General features: G+C 44.9%; 2 protein-coding genes across 4 annotated transcripts in view; one reads left to right on the forward strand and one right to left on the reverse strand.

Annotated features, from left to right (window-relative positions):
- Positions 1–12,404, forward strand: part of Mtus1 (microtubule associated scaffold protein 1) — a 134,212-nt gene extending 121,808 nt beyond the window's left edge. For all 3 annotated transcript variants that reach the window (XM_038324589.1, XM_038324587.1, XM_038324590.1), the window contains 7 exons: positions 448–662; positions 1,693–1,798; positions 2,863–2,936; positions 3,043–3,138; positions 5,033–5,149; positions 9,027–9,124; positions 9,753–12,404. In XM_038324589.1, coding sequence (XP_038180517.1) covers positions 448–662; positions 1,693–1,798; positions 2,863–2,936; positions 3,043–3,138; positions 5,033–5,149; positions 9,027–9,124; positions 9,753–9,966 — 920 coding nt within the window. In that variant the 3' untranslated portion in view covers positions 9,967–12,404. The remainder of the gene's footprint in view (positions 1–447; positions 663–1,692; positions 1,799–2,862; positions 2,937–3,042; positions 3,139–5,032; positions 5,150–9,026; positions 9,125–9,752) is intronic.
- Positions 12,405–12,520: 116 nt separating this feature from the next.
- Positions 12,521–19,501, reverse strand: part of Pdgfrl (platelet derived growth factor receptor like) — a 46,233-nt gene continuing 39,252 nt past the window's right edge. The window contains exons 4-6 of the mRNA XM_038324591.1: positions 17,097–17,390; positions 14,430–14,569; positions 12,521–12,995 (exon numbers count right to left, since the gene is read on the reverse strand). Of these exons, the coding sequence (XP_038180519.1) occupies positions 12,807–12,995; positions 14,430–14,569; positions 17,097–17,390 (623 nt within the window). The 3' untranslated portion in view covers positions 12,521–12,806. The remainder of the gene's footprint in view (positions 12,996–14,429; positions 14,570–17,096; positions 17,391–19,501) is intronic.

The following is a 19,501-nucleotide window of genomic DNA, read 5'->3' on the forward strand; positions in this document are numbered from 1 at the left end:
GACAGGCACTGTGCGGAAGAAGGGGGCTCTCCTAGGTGGGAGAATGGCGGCAATAATCAAAACGCATCACCCGTGTGTGAAGTTACAGAGAAAAGATTTATCTTGGTTCACGGTTTTGGAGGTATTTTGACACCATTCCTTTCTGCCATCATGGCAGGGAAAGCACACTGCTGAGGGAACCATTTGCCTCAAGCCTGGGGAATGAAAGTGAGGAAGGGACAGCATCCTGATGTTCCATGCAGAGATGTGCCCCGGTGACCTAAGGTACCAGTGGTACTGCAGGCCTTCAGCACGTGGGCCTTTGATGGATATTTCTTATTTGAACTACAGCGTTGGTCACAGGATGAGTGAAGTGGTAGCGTGTTTGTGTAACGGTGTGTAAATGTTGTGCGCTTCAGACACCGAGCAAATTTAAAGGCCCTCTCTCCCTTTTTACATCCTCTTTAGTCGCGGCTTCAAGCACCTGCGAGAAGCTGGAAAAGGCCAGGAATGACTTACAAACAGCATATGAAGGATTTGTCCAGAAACTAAACCAGCAACACCAGACGGACCGGACAGAACTGGAGAACCGGCTGAAGGAATTCTACACGGCGGAGTGCGAGAAGCTTCAGAACATCTACATCGAGGAGGCAGAAAAGTATAAAATCCAGCTGCAGGAGCAGGTCCGTGCCCTCCTGGGCTGCTCTGGGCGAGGCTGTCTGCTGGAGTTTCGGATGCTGTCTACATTCTTAATCAGTTATCCCTTGCCTTTTGGTTTAACTGGGGGAAAGCTTCTGGGATTTTTATGATGAAACAATGTTGAGTTCAAAGAAGGAGGAAGTAACCAGGCACAGCGGTACGTACCTATAATCCCAACACTGGGAAAGCTGAAGCACAATGATCAAGGCCTGCTTTGGCTGCAGAGAAACTTCAAAGTTCAACATAGGTAACTTAGTGAGTCGCTGGCTGGAAGTAAAAATTGAAAATAGCCAAATATGACCTCAGTGATAAAGAAGCAATGAATCCCTTGCTTTAGTCCACAGTATGGAAAAAAAAAGTCTGTAATCCCACCAGCTAGCTGCCTGCAGAGGTTGGGACTGTTTCAAAATAAAATGTAAATGGAGGCCAGAGCTCAGAGACGCAGCAAGAGCTTGAAAGCATTTCCAAGGCTCTGGTTAATCCTTAGCAGTACAAAAAAAAAAAAATTCTTTTTAAAGAAGGTATAGAAATGTCCCCCAAACAGTCCCCTTGGGAGCATCTTGGTATTTGGCTACTAAGCCACTTGTTTGTACTTTTTTTTTTAGATGCCTTTTTAATAATCCATTAATAACCCATTTCCTCATTACTATCATAAGCTGGATTTTCTGTTCCCTATTTAGCTTTTTACTTAGTTATATGCACAGTTCCCACTGTTTGCCAGGCAGAGTGGGTGATGTGACAGGCGTGGGGCTGAGGCGGACCTGTGAAGCACAGCTTCACTGCTTCTGCAGGACTCGGCTATTACCGTCAGTGAGCCCTGCAGAGCTTGGACCATCTTCCTCCCTGGCGAGGATGCAGCGGAGCTACGGAGAGCCAAGCCTAGCGTGGGCTGCTCCACACGTGTGCTCGAAACCCGTTAGATGGATGTGAGCACGTGAATGAAATCCCTAGTGTGTGCTCAGCTTAGCGCACCTGTTCCCGTTGGTAAATTGCCGTTGTCTTTGTTCCTTACAGTTTGACAACCTAAACGCTGCCCATGAAACCACGAAGCTGGAAATTGAGGCTAGCCACTCGGAGAAAGTAGAGTTGCTGAAGAAATCCTATGAGACCTCCCTTTCAGGCAAGGGTGCTTTTTGCCACTTCAGCGGGGATGTAATGGAAATGCGTCATAGCCGCTGAACCGGAAGTGATTCCTAGCTGTCGCATGCACAGAATACCCCGTGGCATTCGCTTGGCAGGCCCCCTGGTTTTCTTTGTGCACTGTTTGCTGTTAGCGGGTACCCTGTTTCCTTCAGGGTGCAAATAATGCTTAGTTATAGATGCCAGGCCTCAGTAAACAGGATGAACTTCCAAAGACTCTAAAGGCCTTTTTGTGCTGGTGGACAGTGGCAGTTGCTACTTTAGGTCCTGGGAAGGTTAAGGTGTCAGTGGCTAGCATGGTGCTGACAAGAATCCAGGCTTGAGCAGTCTTGCACACCACGGCTGGGGTGCAGTACAGGGGGCGTTTGATGGACAAGGACAAGAGATGCTGTTGTGACCTCACCGTCGTTGGAAAGCTTGAAGTCAAAAAGGAAGGAATGAGAAGCCATCCCCCCCTTCCCCCCCTTTTTTTTTCAGGACAGGTCAGCTGTGTCATGGGCTGTCCATCATGAGCCACTGCAGCTCAGAGTAGCGGGGATATATGATTAAACTGGCTGTGTGACCTTTAGGGAGGGACTTCTCCTAAGAGGGAGCTGTGTGGCATCAGACCGTGGGAGACAAATGTGACTGGCACAGGCACACTTAGTAAACGTTGTCTTTTCCCTGCTAGGAATGCGCTTAGTTTTAGATTCCTGTTTTCTGTAAGAACAAACTATAAAGAAGACAGGGGCCCTCCCAGACCAGAAATCAAAAACCTGTCTCTTGAGACCCAACCCTTCATTCTGAGATTTTGAAGGTTTCCTTAGCCTCTGGTAGGCATCAGAGTTTCTGGTCATTGAACCCAAAATCTCTGCCCTACCTGGTAAGACTGTTCTAAGAAGATGTGGCTTAATTTATAGAATCACATCTTATGAATTGAAAGGAATGTAGTTTGTACTTCATCAGCTTCCCTATCTGGATGCATCAGGCTGTGGAGTCATGATCTCACAGGGTGTTATTTATCTTAAAAATAAAAATAAAAACAAAGCCGCCCCCTCTTTCCAGAAATCAAGAAAAACCATGAAATGGAAAGGAAGTCTCTTGAGAATGTACTTAACGAGCGGCAGGAATCTCTAGAGGTGAGTGGTCCCTCTTGGTGCTGTCAGATGGTGTGGACTATGCCTCTGTGGACCTTTGATCCTGTTCTGGTGTCTGATGCTCCACGTGTTACCATTTGTGTCTTAGAAACAAATCAATGATCTGAAGAGTGAAAATGATGCTTTGAATGAAAAGCTGAAGTCTGAGGAACAGAAGCGAGTATCCAGAGAGAAGGCGAACTCGGTGAGTTGTGTATTCCCCTGTTGCTACTGGATTTTATTCTGCTCAGTTGCCAATTCGAGTCAATTGATTCTTTAGTGGATAGAGACGTAATTGTGGTTTAGAGTCTTCTTCATGCTAGCTGTGTGTTTTATTTTAATTGTACAAAAGAATTTTGCTCACTGATTTTTTTTTTTTTTACAACCCCCAAATGATACACAGATTCAAATTCAGAGGTCTGAGCAACTACCTATGGGAAACTGAGAAAAATCCAAAACTAGAAAATTTTTTGGTATATAAAAAAAGAGCCTATCTTATTATGATTATACAATCATAAACTTTAGTTTTATAGCATACTGATGACATTGTGTGGTATTGATGGCTGGTTCCTAATTCCAGAATATTTTTATCTCCCTGAGAGAGACCTGAACTCATCAACTATAACTCTCCATTCCCCAAAGGACTCCTGCCCTGAGTAAACCACCCATTCTGCTCTCTGTTTCCATGGATTTGCTTGCATTCCATAAAGCCATATGATACATAGTCTTTCATAATTGTCTCCCCTTAGCCTGATGTTGTCAGCTCATACATGTATACATGTAGGCAAGCGCTCATACGCATAATTTTTAGAAGCTGACAGGAAATTATTTTTCTCTAATATGAGATTTATCTAGGTGTCTCCCAAAGTCCTATTTAAAAGGACCCCCATGGGATTTTGCTTTTGAAGAACCTGGAATTCAAGATACTTGTGTGGTCTCTGTTTTGACCCTTCTGGGTCTGGGACCTCTCCCAGCCTTCACAACACAGGTTATTTGACTCACAGAACACACTTTCCCCTTTGTGAAGTAAAGAATTTGGAGAATGGGACAAAGTACATGCACGTCTCTGATTCGCCACCAGGATTCCTCCAGAAGGGAGCAACTGCCCCAGGAGGTCGTTTTGATCATCTAAATCCCTGAGTCCTGTCTGAGAAACTTTGATTTAACCTGGCGAATAGTCAGATATAGATGATTTGTATCGAATTGTCAGATGTTCAGTTGAATTTCGATCAGTAGGGTGTGGGGGATACCCCGTACTGGTGGTACCGTGAGTATCCCTTTGGGAGACTGTATATGCTCTGTATAGGTTACGACTGCCCTAGAGATATGGCCAAGCTGGCATAATTACAAGGAAAGCCCAAGGGCTCAGAACATATCATATCACTGTATGTTATTTCCCAGAGTCCTGCATATTTTCCAGAGTCTTCTCCTTTCTTCTCAGAGATTGACTTTGCTTAGAGAAAATTGTTGCCTTTTTTTCCCTCCAGACTCCAGTTTAGGACTAGAGAGGGCCCATCTCTATCCAGAGCTCTGTTTTTATGTTGTAAGCAATGGTTTTCTTGTTTCTAATAAGAGATTTGATGAAAGCAGTATCTATATCCCTATATTAAGCAACTAAGAAAAAATAAAATGCTCGTTGTCAATATTATGACCAAAATCTTTGAGGTCAAATTGATTTGAACTCTTATTTCTTTGAAACTGCTAGAAGAAGTTAAGCCAGGCATCGTGACTGATCCCTATAATTCTGCCACTGGGGAGGTTGAGACAAGAGGATGGCCACAAATTAAAGACCAGACTGGGCTGTGTGACTCCTAGGCCTTGTCTCAGAAAAGACAAAAACGCAAAGAAACATACATTTAGCTGGCTATGGCAGTGTATGCTTGTACCTCCAGAAATGGGAAACCGAGGCAGGAGGATTGCTGTAAATACCAAGTCAGTCTAGGTTTCATAGCATGACCCTGCCTATGTTAGGGAAAAAAAAGTGGCAAAAGGAAGTCAGTCACTTACTGCACGCTTAAGTCTGATCAGAGATTCTAACAAAAAGTTGGACTGTGTAACTTGTGGTAAGTGAGAGAATTATCTTGGTGTGTTTTCTCCAGAAAAACCCTCAGGTCATGTATCTGGAGCAAGAACTCGAAAGCCTGAAAGCCGTGTTAGAGATCAAGAATGAGAAGCTACATCAGCAGGACATGAAGCTGATGAAGATGGAAAAGCTGGTATGTCCCCCCAGGATGGAGGACTGAGCGCCTCCCAAGTGGGGGGGCAAGGTGTTACCTAGGAACTAGGGACTCGGAGCCCATGGCGCTAGAGTTATGGATCTGGGCTAACTTTTACTTCATGGTGTTTGGAAAACACACAAAGGGTCAAGAAAGGCATTTTCTTGTCCAGATCTATTAGAGGCTGATTCGGCGCAGCTTTCTAGAACACCGACTTTTGATGGAATATATATAAAAAGCCGCATTTACTTTGGGGGAAACTGTAGCAAACAAACCATGCTCACATTTCAAAAGCCCTAAATCTTAACTTGGCCTAATGAAAAATTTTAATTACTCTAAAACCAATATTTTCATGCACCACCCACTCTGAACAGGAGGGACAGGTGGACATATCAAATAATCTCATTAGCACAATAATATAACCTAGTAGAATAGAATATTGTAAAAAAAAAAATTGTGTTGGTAAGATTAGCCCAATTGGAAAACAGCAAGCATTGTTGAAAACCATGATCAGAATTTGAGCCTTCGCAACTGTGTGTTTGAGGAGTGTGTCCTATGTGTACTGTCAGCCTTGGGCCAGCCCTGAAACACAGGGTGTGCTAGCCAGGACCAAACTGGCAGGGTTTGTCAGAACAGCTTAAGTGACCCTGGCTCTTGCTGTCTTTTGCTCCCAGTTGCCAGCCACCTACCCACCCACTGCCTCCTCTCTCGCCTCCTCCTAGTTGTGGGTGACTCCTTTAAACCTAGACCAGTCTGAACAATAGCGAGCCTGGTGCTCACTCTTAGCTGTTTGGCTTTTGTTTGGAGTTTGGGGCGCTTGGCTTAGTTTGTTGTTTTATTTCCTAGAGATATTAGCTGCTTTTTTGAGGGAGGTAAGGCTTAAGTTAACTTATGGGCACCCCCTCACCTTGTCAGGAAATGTGGTAATAGTAGGGGAAAGGCTTTGTTTTTAATCCACAATGGCATTTTGTTTGGCCATGACGAAGAATGAAATTATGTCATTTGCAGACATAATTGATGGAATTGGAGATGATCAAGTGAAATAAGCCAGGCCCAGAAAAACAAACCCTGTTTTCTCTCATCTGTGGAGTCTAGATGTTGATGATAATGAGACTGGGGGGGCTTACTGGAAGAGAATGAGGACTAGCAAGGGGAGAAAGGAATGCTTAATGGAGGCTAAATATGGTCAAAGTACTCGAGTCACTTGAACAAAAACGCCATTATGAAGCCTGGTTACCATGTACCGTGAATATGTGCTAATAATTTTATGAGAAACATATGTAGTGGCCAGAGGGTGAGGGGTGGGTGGAACAAGCCATGTTTATCAGTCAGACATGAATGTTTCTTAGGTGTCCTGCATTCACTGTGCAGCCGACTTCTTAAAACCTAGTGTCCTGATCAGATTGGTTAGTCATTGCTGTTTGGGGCTGCTTGGCCCATTACTGTGGTCAACTTTTAGCCCATCTTGGACTGATGCTTGGCAGGCCAGTGGGTTCTGGGGTCCTTGGAATAGGTGGCTTCACAGAGATGATTGGGGGTATTTCTCTTTGTGGGCATTCACCCCCATGGAAGCAAGAATGGCAGCACAGGTAGCGACCACCTTCCCATCGGGAATGTTCTGTCAACCCCACAGTCCCGGAACAGAGGTGTGCAGGTGAAGGCTCACTGTAGCTGATTTGAGTGCAGGCACAGGGTAGCCCCACGATTCAGCTGCTTCAATGAATGACACCAACATGGGCTGTAAACCAGGCCTTTAACAACTCAACCGCTGTTTCCTATAAACAGAACGAGAGTGGCCGCTCAGCCTCAGTTCTGATCATCATGATTCGGCAGGGCTCACGGTTGCCCTCCGCCCACCGTGAAGCGTAACCTCTCCCAAGCCTCTGTGGCAGTCTCCAAACTGACATTTTAAGTCCAGCCCAGTTCTAGCTCGAGAGCACACAGCCCATCTATCATGTAGGGGTCAGAATGGTAGCAGACATGAACAGCTGGGACTCTTCACCCTCTGCCCATCTCAGAGGCACTGGAAGTACAGGAAGTGTTTTGTTTTGTTTTTTTGTTTTTGTAAGGAATGCAAGAAACTCCTGGTTGTTAATAAACCCCACCCAGTACACGTAGCCCGCCTTGGCAAAGGTCATCCTGCAACACCTGCTCAGCAGGTAGGCGGTGATGACTCACGAGACCCTGTTAATAAGTTGTTGCCCCATCTTCCATTCATGCTTCTGAACTTATCAGATCTCTGGTGATAAAAAAACTGTTATAAAAGTATAAACGTTTTAATTTCTAGTGAGCCACGTGATTTGTTTTATGCCCCAACTAAGAGACATCAGCATCAGTCAGCCTTACACTGCTGTTTATAACACAGGAGGATAGGTTGCTATGACAACGGTACACCCAGGGCCACTGCCACGTGGTGCACTTAGGAGTTCCGGGCCTTTAACGAAGTTAGAACACTTAGCCTATTAGGCTCCTCCTCTAAAGGAACAGAGCTGACTGGATATACGTTAAAGGAGGATTTGCTAGATTGGCTTACACAATAAGCTCAGAGTAGCTGCCCGAGAGCCTTGTTTAACCCACAAGGCCGGGTGCCGCTGCCATTCCACGCTGGTGCTAAAGGCCAACAGGATTCCTGGAGAGCCCCTGATCATGAGTCCACACTGGAAGCCTGAAGCAGCTGACTCTAATATCAGAGACAGAATCAAGAGAGTAGATAAAAATCTCAGCGAGAGTGAGGGCCAAGCAAGCAAGCTCTTTCTCCCATGTCCTGGGGTCTCGGCCACTACAGACAGTGCTGCCCACATTTAGGCAATCAAGCCGATCCCCCAGCGGCATGCCCACAGGCCAGCCTGATGGAGACTATCCTTCATCCCAGATATTTCTGGGTGGTGTCAGGTAGCAAGCTAACCATGACACTTACCATGAGGACATTGCCTAAGAAAGCAAGCTTTGCTCTGAGAGCCAGCCCTGCCAGTAGTTAGCTCTGTGACATCAAAGGTCAAGTTTTTGCCTCTATAACACAAAACATTGGTAGAATAGTATTTTCAGGTCAGCTGCCACTGTTTTTAATTCCAAGTTACCCCAGTTTGTGGTTTTATCGTGAAGGCTTTATTCTACGCATTTCAAGGTGTTTCTTCTTTCCCTATCGCCTCCTGTTTTTTTTTTTTTTTTTTTTTTTTTTTCCCGAGACAGGGTTTCTCTGCAGCTTTAGAGCCTGTCCTGGAGCTAGCCCTTGTAGACCAGGCTGGTCTCGAACTCACAGAGATCCGCCTGCCTCTGCCTCCCGAGTGCTGGGATTAAAGGCATGTGCCACCACCACCCGGCTTCTCCTCCTGTTTTTATTCTGTAGATGTTTTTCTAGAAAGTTATTTCATCTGACTGGCTTGTCGTGAACATTTTCTGGACATGAGCATGTCTTAAAAATGAGTCCCACCTAGACAGACACTGTAATCCAAGCAGATGAGCCATAACAGGCTGCCATATCAGGGACCTGGGGTTAATTCTGGCCCCAAGTTAATTCTGAGCTGTGATGTCACCTCTCAAAACAAGTAATAAACCATACTTTAGGACAGGAGTTGGAATGGAATCAGCTCGCCGCCATGGTCAGTGATTCATGTCTTCGTGGGTCTTATGCTTTAATCTCTCACCTGATCAGTTCGTGAGTGCGGAGTCTGGGGAGACCAGGAGGACAGAAGTGTCCCTTGACCCATGCAGCGAGGTTTTCTATTGTGTCTCTCCCTGATGTGCTGCAGAGCCTTGCTGCACTGCATGAGTGTGCCGCTGCAGTTCCCCCCACTCAGTCTGCTGCGAGCATTTATTTATTCGCTTGTTTGTGACTCTAACCCCTTGTTTGTGACTCTAACCCCTTGTTTGCACCAAGGTGGACAACAACACAGCACTGGTTGACAAACTGAAGCGATTCCAGCAGGAAAACGAGGAACTGAAAGCGCGAATGGACAAACACGTGGCCATTTCCAGGTAAAACCACAAGCGTCTGTTTTTCCTTCTCTCATCCTTGAACATCTGCTGCTCCCTTCTGGACACGCTCCTCCCAGGCACTGAGTGAAGCAGAGAGAGAGGGGCAGCAATTTCCCTCTGAAGGTAGCAGTTCATGCTTCTACCAAAGTGGCCTCGACCTTCTCCCTGACCTGGAACTCACTCGACATAAAGAGACTTTCAGGGAAGGAGCGATCATAGATGTGAACAGAAAACAGCCCTTGAGCTAAGATAGGCATACAAAGAGCCAAAGCCTTGTGCAAACACCCCACTGCCTACTGGGAAGTTGCTCAAAAGCTAGAGTTGCCCATTATTACTAAGGGGATTATTTATTTGGGCCAGGCTTTACACTTCTGGTATTGGGGTGTTTCATTTTCCGTTTTTAGGGCACAGACCCGAGCCAGGGGCCTCACACATGATAGGCAGCCCCTCTACCACCAGCTGTTGGCCTTCCTATAGTATTTGGGTTTCTTGGCTTTAAAAAAAATCTACGACCCCGGCCTAGATCCTGTTTATTCTCCCCGAGTACGTTTCTCGCACCTTCATATTTAAACAGGAAGAGCTACTACTGGACTCGGATGCCACATGGTCTTTGCGTTTTCTTTCCAAGGCAACTTTCCACGGAGCAGGCAGCGCTGCAGGAGTCCCTGGAGAAGGAGTCAAAGGTCAACAAGAGACTATCCATGGAGAACGAGGAGCTTCTGTGGAAGCTGCATAATGGGGACCTGTGCAGCCCCAAGAGATCCCCCACATCCGCGGCCATCCCTTTCCAGTCCCCCAGGAATTCGGGTTCCTTCTCCAGCCCCAGCATCTCGCCCAGATGACGCTTCCAGAATGCGGGAGAGTCTCGGAAGGCTCTGAGGTGCGCTTCTGCAGAACTGACCCTCTCCGTGGGAACAAGAGCTGAACTAGCTTTCTGGAATTTCCACAGGATAACTGGAAAGCAGCCACCACCGTATCGGCTACTTACGAGTCGGGGGCTCTGGGGGAAGACTTTTAACTTGGTCCAAAAGCCTCCTCCGAAAATAGATTTTGGAATCGGTGTGGACACAGTTGCACAAAGCACTTATGGAACAAGGAAACCTTGTTCTTTTGCCTTCCTTCACCTAAGCATAAGGGGAAACTCTCAGGGGCCTATTAAGAGAAAGATTTATAACCTTTATAATATTCTTCACCAGAGACACCTTCTTGTGATTTTTTTATTTCATTCTGACTGTGGGCAGGGGTGTGTGTGCGCGGATGAAATGGGCGTACTGGTGTGTCACGTGACTGTCACAGTCCTCTCTGCTGTGTATTAAAAGTCAACAGCTGAATATATAGCTCTGTATGACTCAAGTTATAATCAGTGCCCACGTGTCAACAGAAGCCATAGAGGAGAAAGCAACAGTCCTTGAATTACTACCGACTCCACTCGGCACTGTGACATGGCAGGGCTAGGCTGTGACAGGAAAAGCCTGTTGACTTGGTGATGTGTGTACACTTCTGTTAGTGTTTAACTTTTGTCAGTTGATCCCGGTTCTCCTTTGCCTGTAGATTTTTATAAGCCTAATTACTATCCTCTGATCCATTTTCTCAGGCTGCGCGCTAATTTTTCTAAACACAAGTCTGTATAAAGAATAGGGGGCAGCACCAACGGTGGCTTCCGCCTTATTTTCACCTTGAATCCAAGCTGTCTGCGCAGAGGTCAGTTTTCCTCTGCTCTCCCCCTTGTCCACATCTGCCTCTCCTCCATCTAGAGCCACAGGAGCAAACCTACCTCTTCCCTTATTATAGAGAGCGCTTCTCCAGAGCCAGCTTACCTTTGAGGTGCTGAACCAATAAGCCAACATCTGTATCTGAGAGTACAAAGTTTAGAAACCCGTAGGGAAGTCAGTAAAGGTGGCCTTCAGCATGTATGAATGGCCAGAAGCGCCTCATTAAACCAACGATTCGTGTTTAAGAGGACAAGAGTCTGAGCAGTGGTGTCTGACCTAAGGGCCCCTTTGAGCATGCCTCCTGTCACTGAAGGGTGACAGAAGGGCCAGCCAAAGAGCGAGAAGTGGCTTAGGCAACTCCTTCACACTGCATTTGATTTTTTTTCAGAATTTCACTTACCACCTCCCCAGACTCTAAGACACCGGGAAAGGTAGAGGGACAGGTATGGCCCGCCATCCCTGCTGGCCCATGTTTGTCAGCGCCATGAAGTCAGTATTTACGAACCCATGTTCAGTGGCTGATCTAATTACCCCTGGAGTTAGGACAGATCCAGGATCCTAGAGGTGGCTATCCGACTCATCACGGGCCTGTTCACTGTGTAGTTAATTGATATTCATGACGCATGTAGTTAATATTGATGACGCATGCTTCTATTAGTGGCTGTGTTGACGTCTCTAATCGCCAATAGTTTATGATGTATGTAACCTTCCATGTTTGCTTCTGATAGACTGTGGTGTCAGTGCCACCTCCTGGAATATCTCTGCTCCTGGTCCCGCGTTGTTCCCAATGACATTAGCTAATGTTGGGTTTATCATTTATGCTCTAGTTACGATAAAAATTCATGGGATTCCCTGCCATCCTCCAGACATTTTTCGGTGTCTGGGAAGTCACTCTTACAGTAGTTAAAATGCCTTCAGAGGGTAGAAGATGAGAGAAGATAGGAAACAAAATAGAGAGCTTTCAAGGTTTTTTTTTTTTTTTTTAAATGTTTCATGTAGGATGCAAAACTGTTGATGCATCGTAAAAATGTGGCTGTGTGAACTAGTTTGTAGCGACGGAAAGTGTATTATTTTACTTTGATCGAATAAATAATGCTGAAATATTCACTGTAAGGATGGCAGCCTCTGACATACTTCACTCTTCAAAGCATTAGGTTATGTTAATAAACACCCTTCTCAACACTCATTAGCTCAGACAGGCCCCTACGCTAGTGTACAGAACTCCCAACCCAGTGCCAGTGTTTGTTGTGGGCTGAGATTGCCTTGCGCAGAACTTGAGCTTACGTTAAGCTTTTCAAAATTCAAATGCTGAATTTTGGCTAGTCGGAGCAAATTTCTTCTGCATGGTGTAAGAAAATTGAAACGGCTGCGGTCTCAAGTACTTTTGAAGACAGATCTAGCCAAAGCTGAATCTTCCTTACTCTGTTCATCTATGTTATGTTAAAGGCTAAATTGTTTGCAGAATTTAAAATGAGTGTGGCGATTTAATGTAAAAATGTGTGATTTTTGATACCTTTATAAATTAACTCACATTAGCTTTGATAAAATGGCATATCTAAACACTTGAATCTCCAGTTGTTGCTTGTATGCGGTTGAACACGAGGCGATACCACAGAGATCGCTGTCAAGCCCTTCAAGTATGCACAAGCCAAAGGAGACAACAAATAGCTTATTTTCTTTTTTTTATAAAATCTTGCTCATTTAATAGAAATGATTATACAAAGTTGTTGACATGTTTTATTGGTATAAAAATGAGAAACATGGTTGAAAGTAATCAAAATACACTTTCTGCTAGGAAAGGTAACACTTCTATTAATAGACAGATGACTTCCTTTGGTTTTGGATGTCTGTCTGACCCACAGGCAGTGGTTGGCCTTTGGTACTAGCCTCCCACAAAGCACTTTTTAAAAAAGCACCTCGACGTATACACAGATGGCTTTCCATCGGTTGACCGTACTTCACTTTCCAAGTCAGGAAAACTCAACAGTGGTAGCCACTGTTGTCTGTCCTCGGAGGTTCTGAGCCGTGCATATATAATATCCTGCATCAATCGTCTCAAAGTCTTCAATGGTGATGACACTCTGGGAGATTCTTGTGGTGTGCCCCAGTCCTCGGTGGATCAGTCTCCAGGTGTCTTGAATGGTCACAGGCCTTTCGTCCTATTTAAAGATGGCACACAGACTGAAGCCAGAGGGACAGGCTGCTTTGCTCAGCTCCCATCCACCCGATCCATTCTCAAATACAAAGCACGGGCTCACTGAAGACTAGTTTGCATGCTGAGCTTGTAAGGCTTTTTTTTTTTTTCCTAACTGTATAATCAGTCAAGGCAAAGCCGCATTTTTTTCCAAGTGGGTCTTGAATTTCAGGATGCTGTTTGGTGATTTCTTTCTGCTCTGTTATAGATGTAAAATGGATTGATTGTCTTGGGCCTCTAAGGGGAACTGGTCTTAAGCAAAATACATAGGCAGAATTTTTTTCCCATTGTGCCATCCTCACATTGCCAACTTTCCCTGCCGAGTGGTTCTTATTCATGGAATTTAAGGTCACGAGCCCAGAGCACTGGCTCTATAAGGAAAGAAGCAGCTCCCTGTGGCTCTGATTTGTGAGAGGCTGGAAAGTAATTAGGCTAATGTTCCTTGAGACTGCAGAGGGAGGCAGATTGTACCAGGGAAGGGTAGGATGATGCCCTTGACAGCGTGAACGCCTATTCTAGAAGAGTGTTACCTTTAAGATCTGTTTCAGGCAGTTCCAGTGATAAGAACAGTGTTTGTTAAGTCCCCTCAATAAAGGTAATTATAATATTACAATATTACTAACTTAATACTTTTCTTCCCAATAACAGCAATGCAAAAGATCATTCTATTGAAGAGCGAGAATGTGTGTGACAATGTATTAAAAACAAAAAGCTAGCATCAGGATGCTGGAAAGGAATGCTCTCTGGGGAACATCCTTTTCCACCTATCCCTGGCTACCCAGTGTTATCTTGGGAGACGGCCTCTCTGGTAACAAAGCTGGTAGCGGAGCCGTTTATTTCAGTGAGCAGAAGATGCACAAAGGCTAAGGACCCTGCCCTTTCTTTTATAGGAGTCTATTTTTAAATGATGATAGCAACACCGCACCTTGTGAACAGGGTCTGTGTTTAAACGCCCACTTGGGGGACTATCTGCTCCAAGCCATTCACAGGCCTTGTCTGAGGACTCATGGGCCCAATGCCACTTCCCTTTCCCCCACCCATGGCTCTGAAGCTTTGTGCATTGCGGAGGATTCCTGGAGGAGGTTATAGTAAGTAGCCTGTGATAGGCCTGGAAGATGAGAGTGAAGACAGAAGTTCAGAGGAAGTAGTCTATTCCTTCTGAGTCTCTAAGAGCAATAAGACATTACATAGAGGAAGGCATCTTGAGTAAATCACCTAATAGACCCACCCACTTTTTTTTTTTTCTGGAAAACAGTATATGTTGAAATAGACTACAACATCTTAGACAAACATTCCCTGGCTCCCACCTAGTCGTAAACCTTGCACTTCAAGTCTGATCTCTCTCACTAAGTGATGGAAAGAAACTCAGTGGCGACTGAGGCTGGTGTGTGGCACTCACCTTCTGTCCAGGAAAGATCCACCTGAATTCCACCTCAACATCCGGCTCCCCTAGCACAGTGCACAGCACGCTGATGTCATCCCCGCCGTTCACTTTGTTGGAGGAGGCCAAGATGGTTGTTGACGGAGGGCCACTGGGAACTGGGAGCAAGCAGGAAGAACTAATGAGATCCATAACTCTGATGTTAAAGACAAACACGCATTCTCTTTGGAGAGAGGAAACTGCCTTTTCTATAGCTTCATAAAGTCAATGCTAGCATATACCCCCTTTGATTGCTTTAGGAGCTGCCACGGCCTCTCTATGTTGGTAGTCCAGAAGGGGGAGTCCTCCAGAATCCCAGCTCCGCCCCGCCATACTCGTGACCAGAGAAGGAGCTAGAGAGCTGACCAGGGTCATGTGAAAGATATAGAAGGTGTGGTGATAGAGGTTGGGGTGGGGGAGAGATGGCTTAGCGGTTAAGAGCACTGGCTGCTCTTCCAGAGGTCCTGGGTTCAATTCCCAGCAACCACATGGTAGCATACAACCATCTATAATGAGATCTGGTTTCGTCCTCTGGCATGCAGGAAGAACACTGTATACATAATAAGTTTTTAAAGTTGTGGTGGAGGAACGATTTGGGGAAGGAATAAGTGAAGGCAGCCTGGTTGGGTGGGGGTAGCCAAGAGATAATTGACAGCCATCCTCAGAAGAGGTCCAGATATCCCAATGAGGATAACTGCAAAAGTGTGCAGTCTAGCACAAGTGCTACCTGTGTCTTCAGGATCCTGATGTCATAACACCTTAGAAGCCTTGCTAACGGTCTTCCAGTCACTCAATGGGTAATATTGATGGTAGCCTTGAGCAAAGAGATGTGCTGGGAACTATTACTGCGGAAATGAGCCAGACAGATGTCGGACTGATCTCCAAGAGCCAACATTCCAGCAGAGTGGGCAGCCGCCAAGTGAGCAACTGCAATGCTTTGTTTCACGGAGAAGCCCCGAGTGAGCCGCAAACTGGCATAGTCTGAGAATCAGGCAAGCACTTGAGGTCTCGGCACTGAGCTTAAAAGACACGGGGAGGAGGATTCCTAAGCGGCCTGTGAGAGATCTCCACAGAGAGATCAAGGCGTAAGAAAGAAGGGCACCTTAGATCCTCCCACACTCGGAGTCTAAAGAAAATGGAAGAGGGTCGTCTCACTTTTCATGAGGCTCCAGGTTCAACCTGCAATTCTGCCCTCAGAACAAAGTACAAAGGGGCTGTAGGGATGGGTTGATGGTTAAGAGCACTGACTGCTTTTCTGGAGGACCCAATTTTGATCCCCAACACGCACATGGTCCCAAAGGATCCAGTGCCATCTTCTGGCCTCTTTGGAACTGCACACACTTGGTCTCTATAGATATGGAGGGCAAACACCCATCCATGCATGTAAAGTTATAATTTTAATAAAATTTAACAAAATTTGAAAAGTGGGGCCATGGTTAAAGGGATTTCAGGCAAGAGCCAAGAAGGATGACAGGTGTTATCTGTTTGATGTAATGACAAGGGAGCCTGGCAAAGCTTGTTTTTATAACGTACAGAGCGAACAGCCAATGAAACTGAGATGGGGAGGTAACGATGAGTCAGGGAATACAAAGGGCCTTTTGTTAAGAGTATCTGGCTGCTATAGGAAAAGAGATGGCCTCAGTGGAGACTTGGGGGCAGTTAAAGCAGGGTTATTTAGAAACAGAATATTAGAAACTCTGACCTACTGTATGACTCCCTCAGCAGAGAATGGAAAGAATTGCCCTCCCCAAATTCTGATTTCTGAAAGCAGTTATCTTGGGAGACATGCTTCTATCCACAGGGGAGCACTTTGTTGCGAAGAGGTTAACCACTGGGCTCCCAACCCTCATCAGTGTAAGTGTTCTAGAGGGACACAAAAGTTATATTGGAGGATCAACAGCGTGAGAGGAATCACTTCCTCGATTTCGGAAATGGAATGAGGCACTCTCTTCAGGAAGTCGTGGCAGGGCAGCGCTGTCTGGTTGAGTATCTGCTCATCAGCCCATCCCTGTGCCATCAGAAAAGCCTTGGAACAAACGTGTGAGTGGAAGGCTGCAAGGAGAGGCTTTGCTGGGAGCTAGAGATGGGAGTTTATAATCGCTACATCCAACCAATTGTGGTTGTCTACGTGTTCAGGTTGTGACTGACGTGAGAGTGGAATGGAGGTGTCTAGTGAACAGGCAGATGGTTTCAGGTAGACACTGAAGTCACTCTGAGAATGCAACGGCAAGAGGACAATTGTTAAATGAATGACAAATGACGAAGTGGCAGGGAAGTGAATGGGAACATTAGTGGGACCGAGGAAGCAGGGGTTCCTAATAGCTGGGGACAAGGAATGAAAGCTGGATTGGGCACAACCAGGATGTCATCCTCAAGCTGGAAAGTAGATGATGGTACTGGGAGAGATTTGGTTAAGGCATAGAGGCCGATGAGTCCTAAGGGGACTGGGGACACAAGGGACTTCTCAATTAAACAGAGGTAGAATGAGGAAATTTTCTGGAGTGCAAGATAGAGGGAATGGATCAAGGGAGCAGAATGCTCTGGAAATGCCATAGAGAAGCTTGCAGAATACCATCCTATGTCTTTGGCACTGCCTGCTGGCTGGGAGGAAAATACAATCTCGTCTGGGGAGGAAGGCAGACTTACCTTCCACGTAGAGCAGTTGATACTTGACAGAGATCTGAGACTTTCCCCCAGCCTCAGCTTTGCAGTAGACCACACCCTGGTGGTGAGAATGAGGCTGAAGGTATACAAAGCCTCTCTTCATGTCATAAACAATGTCCGTTCCATTGGCAGGGATTTCTTTGGCCGGAAACTCTCTGTGGAGCGTGACTTTGGCTGATGGCACTGTAACTCGACAAGGAACCACAGCCTGTCTGTCCGGGTTCAGGTAGACAACATCAAAGTAACTAGTGGAAGGTACAAACAGCTCTCCTTTCTCTGCAGGGGAGAAGACACAGGTTTAACACCTCCAAAGAAATGTGCTAAGGATGCCTTAACGAGTCTTAAAACTGGCACAAAGATGAGATGATGCTGACAATGTACCCAGCACCCTGGATCTCTAAGAAGGCTGGGTTTTTTAAAAAAAAAATGCATAGGGAATTGTTTTGCATCCTGCTATAATTTAGATGTTGACTGTCCCCTAGAGGTCCTTGAATTAAAGACTTGATTAGAAGTTACTGGGAGGCTTGGCATGAGGGCTTTTAGGTCAGTAGATGTGTTGTGCTCTTAAAGGTACTTGTGAGACATCAGGCTTTTCTCTCTACCTGATTCCTGAAAATGACACCTGTCTCAACACGGGATGGAAGGCATGAGGTCAATTGATCATGGATATGAGCTTCCAAAACTTTCTCTTAATGAATTGTCTTAATGGTAAATGGACTGAAAAAGAAATCAGAGAAACAACACCCTTTACAATAGCCACAGATAACATAAAATATCTTGGGGTAACTCTAACCAAATAAGTGAAAGACCTGTATGACAAGAACTTTAAGTCTTTGAAGAAGACACCAGAAAATAGAAAGATCTCCTATGCTCATGAATAGGTAGGATTAATGTAGTAAAAACAGCAATCTTACCAAAAGCAATCTACAGAATCAATGCAATCTCCATCAAAATCCCAACACAATTCTTCACAAACCTCAAAAGAATACTCAACTTCATATAGAAAAACCCAGAATAACGAAAACAATCCTGTACAATAAAGAAACTTCCAGATGTATCACCATCCCTGACTTCAAGCTCTACTATATAGCCGTAGTAATAAAAACAGCTTGGTATTGTATAAAAACAGATACTTGGATCAGTGGAATTGAATCAAAGATGCTGACACAAAGCTACACACCTATGAACATCTGATTTTTGACAACAAAGCCAAAAATATACAATGGAAAAAAGAAAGCACCATCAACAAATGGTGCTGGCATAAGTGGATGTCAACATGTAGAAGGCAAATAGATCCATATCTATCACCACGCACAAAACTCAAGTCCAAATGGATCAAATGCCTCAATTTAAATTCAGCTACACTGAACCTGATCTAAGAGAAAGTGGGAAGTAGCCTTGAATGCATGGGCACAGGAGACTACTTTCTGAATTTAACACTAATAGCACAGACCCTGAGATCAACAAATAATAAATGGGACCTCTTGAAACTGAAAAGCTTCTGTAAGGCAAAGAAAAGACACAGTCAATAAAACAGCAGCTTACTGAATGGGAAAAGATCCTCACTAACCCCACATCTGACAGAGGGCTGATCTATAAAATATACAAAGAACTCAAGAAAGTAGACATCAAAATCCAATTAAAAAATTGAGTACAGATCTAAACAGAATTCTCAACAGAAAAATCTCAAAAGGCTGAAATACACTTAAAGAACTGTTTGACATCCTTAGTCATCATGGAAATGCAAATCAAAATGACTCAGACACCATCTTACACCTGTCAGAATGGCTAAGATCAAAACTTATGTTGGAGAGGATTGGAGTAATGAGAACACTCCTCCACTGCTGGTTGTAGTGTAAGCTAGTACAGTCTCTTTGGAAATCAATATGGCAGTTTCTTAGAAAAATGGGAATCAATCTACCTCAAGACCCAGCAATACCACTCTTAGGCATATACACAAAGGATGCTCAATCATATCACAAGGGCACTTGTTCAACTATGTTTAATAGTAGTATTATTTGTAATAGCCAGAACCTAGAAACCACCTAAATGTGCCTTCAACCAAAGAACGGATAAGGAAAATATATATTTATACAATGGAATGTTACTCAGATGTGAAAAGAAATGACCTTATGAAATTTGCAGTCAAATGGATGGAACTAGAAAAATAATCATTCTGAACAAGGTAACCCAGACCTAGAAAGACAGACATGGTATGGACTCACACATAAGTGGGTATTAGATGTAAAGTATAGGGAAACCAATCTTTCAGTTCACAGCCCTAGAAAGGCTAGATAACAAAGAGGACCCGAAGAGGGATGCATGGATTTCTCTGGGAAGAAGAAATAGAGATCTTCTGGGTAATCTGTGTGTGGCGTAGGGGGATG

Source organism: Arvicola amphibius, chromosome 4, assembly GCF_903992535.2.
Source record: "Arvicola amphibius chromosome 4, mArvAmp1.2, whole genome shotgun sequence".
Classification (NCBI taxonomy): Eukaryota; Metazoa; Chordata; class Mammalia; order Rodentia; family Cricetidae; genus Arvicola; species Arvicola amphibius.